Raw genomic sequence first — 6523 nt, 5'->3', positions numbered from 1 at the left:
ATATCATCTACAAAAGCATTTGTTTTTGCCTGAATGATTTGAGCGAGTGTTTTGAAAGCATGTGACACGAGGGACCAGTTGTTGAATATAATCTTCCAACTCAATGAGGCATAGCCACTTCATCACTGGGGGTCCAACGTACAGCTGCACTTATATGATGGTAAGATCCATAAATATATCTGACATGGACGGATATTATCGAGTCGAAAGAGTGAACTTCACCGGAGATTGGTTGGACATAAAAGCAGAGGAGTTTGATGGACGCCGTTACTTGCGGCTACCCGACGCAACTACCGGACCTGATGCTTACGTTCTCTTACCTCTCTTCTCTACTGTCTTTCACTCGTTTTGTCTCTTTTCTTTTTAAATAAAAGCTTTGGTTGATGTTGCTTGTCTTTTCTTTAGAGCTTTTAGAGAAAAAATGATCTCAACATTTAATAATTCTTTTGTTTCTTCTTCTTATTATTTTTGGATATTTATATCGTGTATGAATCATGATTGGAGTTCGAAAGAAGAATCCAATAGCATTTATTATAAACCATTCAAATTAAACTTCAACAAATAAATATATTTGGAAACACTTTAAAATATTGCTACAATAAAAGCAAATAAAAAATTTCGTGGTGCAATGACATGCAGCTATATTAGCTAAAAGTTAATATTTCAATTTACAATAACTGGGTTACAAATCTGCTCAATACTATTGCAATCAAATTGTGTTGTTGTGTGTATATTTTAATAACAAAAATATTTGGCTTTTCATAGTTTTCTGATTTATATTTGGGTTTTAATCCACGAAAATAAAAATCGCACTACCGATTTAAATAAAAATATCATATTCTTATATTTTACTAGCATTTTATTATTTCTTTCAGTCACCAACTAATCTTGTTTCCTGAATGCGATGGGAATGTTATTCTATCGCTTTGTGGAAATAAGATAAGAAGAAAACTGAAATCATTGACTCCGTGTCTTAGCCGCGGATTCCTTACATAATTTTTTGTAAGCCATCTAACCTTACATGCATCTTCGATTGAATTTGTTTTTCTTTTTGACCAAAGGACCATATGATTCTTGAAATACATTTGTTAACAAATAGAAAATACATTAACTAATTACTAGGAATAAGCTTATCTTTTTTTTATAGTAAAGAATGATATGCTAAATACGTACACACAACTTTTATATGTCTTTAAAGACCGAAGAGGAGGAAAAAACCATAGATTATAGTTACATGTGGCTCTCCTGCATGCTCTGTAAAACTCGTCCTTTTCATAAGTCGTCTTCTTCTTCTTCTCTTCTCTTCTTCTCTGTTTTGGTTTAGTGGCTGTTTTGTATTGTTAAAAGATAATCTAAAAACAAAGTACGGCGAGATTTCAGAAACTCTGGCCGGCACATCAGCGGTTTCGGCGGTGGTCGGCTCAAGAACTGCCTCCTCGTTTTTCGGCGTCATTTCTCTTTCTTTATTCATTGGTTTGGTGCTTTTCAAGCTTCCAGTAGATTACGGTTAAGCTTTAATCTCCGACAAGAACAAGAAGATGTTCAGCTGCTTTGCTGGATTAATAGGTAGAAAGAAAAGCAAGGTAAAATAATCCGTTCTGGCCTCTATTGGACTTTTTTTTTGTGTGGTGTTCTTGTGAATTTTTCAGGCGAGTTATTTATGTTTGACATGTTTCCATTTGTCAACGAATGAATGAATTTTTCCACATCGATAATTAAAAAATAATAGCTAGTATATAAAGATTAGTACTACGTACTAGTCCACTAGTTAATAGACTTTTAGTTAAAAGTCACGATTAACTCAAATTAAATATGGTATTTGGTGTTAAAGTTATCCATGTGTATGTTAAAATCAATTCATTTGTAGCTAATTAGTTCATGTTTATGTTTATGTTAGAATAAATTCATTTATTGCCAATTAATTTTACGTTAGAAGTTTAGTAGGAATCTAACACAATACTTCATTTGTTGACCTAAACAGAGGAATCTAAAACCTACTCTGCCACCAAGAACACAAAGAATCCTTCAGATCAGACGTGAAGAGCCAGTGAAGCCTCTAGAGAATGACGAGCCTAACACCGACGTGATCCACCACAAGTTCGTTGAACAACACAAGGACAGCCCTACCGAGCAAGACTCATACGATGGTGAAGATGAACGCGATGATAAAGATTCAACTCACCGTGACTCTCCTCCTAAATTCCAAGTCCAAGAACGAGCTGTGGTTGAGTCTCCGACAAGTAATGAGTTAGGTAAGGAAGTAACAACAGACTGTTCTGAAAATGGAAATGATGATAACGAAGAAGAAAGCGGCCACGTCAGCGACCCAGGCTTAGGCAGAGCCACTTCTTGGGTGGCTTCACCCAAGCTGAAACGATCCTGCTCAACTCTCAGCAAGTTCAACGGTGCTGATCCTCGTGCTCTCCACGACCCGAGAGATAACTTTGAGAACAAGTCTGTTAGGTCACACAGAAGCGCGGATAGAGTGATGCTCAAGAAACACTCATCAATGCAGATACTTCCTTCAGGCAGCAGGAGGCTATGGTGGAAACTCTTCCTCTGGAGCCACAGGAACCTTCACAAACACCTCGTCTCCCTAAAGCCACATTCGGACAAGAATCACCAGTCTGGTTACACCTCTGACCTCGCTAGCCATCAAGAATCTGCAAACAACAATCACCAATGGTCTCGTCATAAGAATCAGTGGGTAGCGTTCTCTGCGGAGTCCTCTTCCATGAAACGAGTGGATGAGTGGGTAAGAGGACTCGATGTCGAGACCGTGATTCCACTAAACGAGGATGAGGACAAGCACGGCTTCTTAGCTTCTCCTAAGATGGTGAGAAATGTAAATGAGTCAGAGGCCGTAGTGCATGCGAATAGCTTAATCCAGTCCCTTAGCAAATCCTCGAGCATGGCTCACATCTCGAGCATAGGCTTGAAAGCTGTCCCGAGCATCTCACACTTCACCAGCCTCAAGTCTATTGATTTATCCAACAACTTCATAGGTACGCTCGTGTATTAAGTGTGTGTGTGTATTGTTGTAGTCTGTGATGTGGCTAATAGACAATGTTCTGTTCATTTCAGTTCAAATAACTCCTGCATCGCTTCCAAAGGGTCTTCATGCGTTGAACCTGTCCAAGAACAAGATCAGTGTGATCGAAGGACTGAGAGAACTGACACGTTTAAGAGTGCTTGATCTCAGTTACAACCGTATTTCTCGCATTGGACAAGGTAAAGATTGCAGTTATTATAAAAAAAAAAAACAATGTTCTAGAAATTGATTTAGGCGGCACTTATGAAGAGGCAATTCCTCTAATGCCTCTATATCTCACTCTTCAATAAAAATATTTCAAAAATTAAAAAATTGTTTTTCATAGTTTCACGAAAATCATTAAAATATGGTTAAAAACGATTTTAAAATATATTTTTTTCAAATTTGAAAGGTATAGAAGTTAAATACTTACTCATGGATTCACTAATCCATAGGGGGGTTAGGGTATAATTTTGAAGAGAGGGAGAAGACTTAATTTGGGATTTTGGATTTTGATCAAAAATAGAATTATGGAAAAGAGGTATAGAAGATCATGAGAGCCCATAAGAGATTGTGTGTAGAGAAATAGGGGTATGGAAAAGTTGACTCTATGAACTACTAAAACCGAAACAATTTTCTTAAAATCATTTAAATTGATTAAATCTAATTATTGATTAAATCAGTTTAAATTATTATAAATCGATTTAATTTTTTTAAATTGATCTAAATCAGTTTAAATCGTTTCAAAACGGTCTAAATAGTGCAAAGCGGTTAAATCAAGTAACTTGAATAGATTATAACTAATTTAATTAAATTATCTTCACCATCAATAATAACTTCAATAAATAAGTGATTCTTTTTTCTCTCCAATTTTGTTTATGTATATCAAGTTTTTAAATATCTGATCAAATAATTTTCTAATTAAGAGCAAAAAACAACTTAAAATATATAAAAAACAAAAAATAGCTCTTTTAACGCATAGGTTATAATCAGCCTACTAATTTCTTGGATATTGCATCAAACTACTCAGTTGCTTGTTTGATTCCTGTCTTAATCTGGAGCTGGTTAATTCAGGTTTATCAAACTGTACACTGATCAAAGAACTATACCTAGCTGGGAACAAGATCAGTAACGTAGAAGGCTTACACAGACTGCTCAAACTCATCGTTCTTGATCTTAGCTTCAACAAGATCGCAACAACCAAAGCTATAGGCCAGCTAGTTGCCAACTACAACTCTCTCGTCGCTCTGAACATCCTTGGAAACCCGATTCAGAGCAACGTAGGCGAGGACCAGCTGCGCAAGACCGTCTCCAGCCTGCTCCCTAAGCTAGTTTATCTCAACAAGCAGCTCATCAAGCCGCAGAGAGCCAGGGAAGTGCTCAAAGACAGCGTCGCGAAAGCTGCTTTTGGTGGTGGAGGAGACTCTCTTCACCACAGACGCAAGAGAACATCCACCAAGAGAGCTGTGGGGTCACCTTCCTCTAGCGTCCATCACAGAGGACACAACGGAGATGATAAACATAAAGGAAAGGGACGTGGCTCTAAAAGTAGAAGCCAACATCAGCTGAAGAAAACTTCAACATAAGCCCTTTCTTTTAAACAGAATGGTTCCAATAATTTGTATGAAACATTTGGTATTGAAAATGAAATACATTTTATTTCTTAAAACATCTTTACAAATGTTTGGATCATATTTATTTTCACTGTATATAATAAAAAAATCTAAGATTCTGTAAAATGGGGAACTCATGAAACCTTTTCACCGGTGGTCTTACGTCCCCTGGCTTCTTTCTCCTTTCTTCTTCTTCTTCTTCCCCGTATAGTCAACACAAGTTCAGTGGAGGCTCTTAAACAAAAGTGATTAAGAAAAAAAAAGTGGAGAAAACCTGTTGTCTACTAATTATGTCTGTCCCTTGTTCTTGTTTTTTTAGATTGATAGTCTCTTGGTGAAAGGTTTTTGGCAGATGAGTAGTCTATGTTCACTGCTGCTTTCAACCTCTATGACTCTAGCTTCCCACTTCAACTGCGTTGTCAAAGCTCTAGCAGTTTCCACCAGCTGTGCCGTGTCACGTATTATCACCCATCCCTGCACCAAAAAGTTCTTTTTAGTGAACATAGCGCCAAAGAACAAGTGATTAGTACAGAGTGAAGTTACCTCTGGACGAAGTAATCTATCAATCTCTGTGAATATGTTCAGAAGCGAGCATGAGCTCCGGTGCTGACTTGTCTGGAGAGACAAAAGATTGTCTGCGTGGACAAGGTCATATGTTCTTGGATAACTAGGGAACGCCTCACACCTGAAAGTTTGTACAAAGACAAGTTGAGAGAAACTATGAGAAGACAAAGAATAGTTGTTATGACTCTCACCAGTCGTGTAAAACACCGACGAAGCCACGGTCAAGGATCATAGGGAGGTGGTTAGGTCCAGCAGCCGTAGGGACAACATTCATGACCCAGACTGTTTTCTTCGCTTCCAGCAAGGCGGAGTTGAGACCACCGAACTGAGCATTCATGTCCAAAACGTTTCTGACCATGTTGTAAGGAGGTGATGGATCTTCATCGCCTGGTCTCTTGGGATGATCAGAGAATATCAGAGGAGACAAGAGAGACCAGTACTCTCTCACTGTTACTTTCCAGTTCTCTGCATCTTCTCCAACCTCCTCCTGGTGTAGACCATATAGTGAAAGCTCAGTCCTGTTCATGTTAGACCGGCTAGGCCATCTTGTTCTGCTTTCAATGGGGATCCACCTCTTGCTCCTTGTTCCACCAAGACACATCTGAAGCGGTTTGTAATAAGGAGACTCAGCTTCGTGCCCTTTGCTACACACAGAAGGGCCCACCCCAGGCTTCCTGGAACTGTAACATTTGGTTTTGGTTGTCTTCTTCCAGACAACAGTCTTGTCTTGCTGAGACAAAAGAGTCCAACAGATGCTTTCAGCAAAACCACGAACGAAGTTCCATCTCTTAAGATCATCTTTGCTACGAGCGTTAGTGAGAGGAGATGTCCAGACAAAGTAACCTCCTGGCTTCAGAACTCTATCGATTTCCACAAGGAGAAGCCCCTCTGCAACAGTTGGATTAATAAACTTTACAATTAAGGCCAGCTCCTCCTCCTCCTCCCTCGTGTAAGTAAATGAAACAATAGTGTTTTTTTTTTACCTTTGTGGTCCCAGTCAATGCCACAGCTTGAGCAATGCAACATATCAAAGGAAAGAGAAGGATACGGCAACTGCTTTGATACAAAAGAAGCGATCATAGCAGGTAGACCCCTCTCTAGTGTTAGCTGAACTTGGCTGCCAGAGGCTTCGTAGTTTGCTATGCACATTGTTAAGAGCTGTTTTGAGAGTAGATGTGCTCCAAAGCTACCGTAACCACATCCAATATCCAATATAGTCCTCACCTGAAAAACAAAACAGACAGGAAACAGTGTTCTAAATATCGGTCTAGGCGCTGGCCTAAAACAATAATCCTCTATAAGACGCCTAGTCACC

General features: G+C 38.8%; 2 protein-coding genes across 2 annotated transcripts; one reads left to right on the top strand and one right to left on the bottom strand.

Moving 5' to 3' along the window:
- The first annotated feature begins 1219 nt into the window (after positions 1–1219).
- On the top strand, positions 1220–4770 carry LOC108834647 (uncharacterized). The gene is given in 7 exon segments (XM_018607974.2): positions 1220–1257; positions 1259–1373; positions 1376–1534; positions 1536–1583; positions 1982–3005; positions 3085–3231; positions 4106–4770. Coding segments are annotated over 7 exon segments (2028 nt in total). The 5' UTR covers positions 1220–1234; the 3' UTR covers positions 4618–4770.
- LOC130507360 (probable pectin methyltransferase QUA2) lies at positions 4663–6432 on the bottom strand (the record flags this gene model as incomplete). Its single annotated transcript, XM_057002078.1, is given in 4 exon segments — positions 4663–5118; positions 5188–5329; positions 5400–6096; positions 6192–6432. Coding segments are annotated over 4 exon segments (1239 nt in total), but the record flags the coding sequence as incomplete, so codon positions are not given.
- Positions 6433–6523: the final 91 nt, after the last annotated feature.

Source organism: Raphanus sativus, unplaced genomic scaffold, assembly GCF_000801105.2.
Source record: "Raphanus sativus cultivar WK10039 unplaced genomic scaffold, ASM80110v3 Scaffold4383, whole genome shotgun sequence".
Taxonomy (NCBI): Eukaryota; Viridiplantae; Streptophyta; class Magnoliopsida; order Brassicales; family Brassicaceae; genus Raphanus; species Raphanus sativus.
Note: the sequence above shows the minus strand (reverse complement) of the source record. Positions and strands in the feature narration are given on the sequence as shown.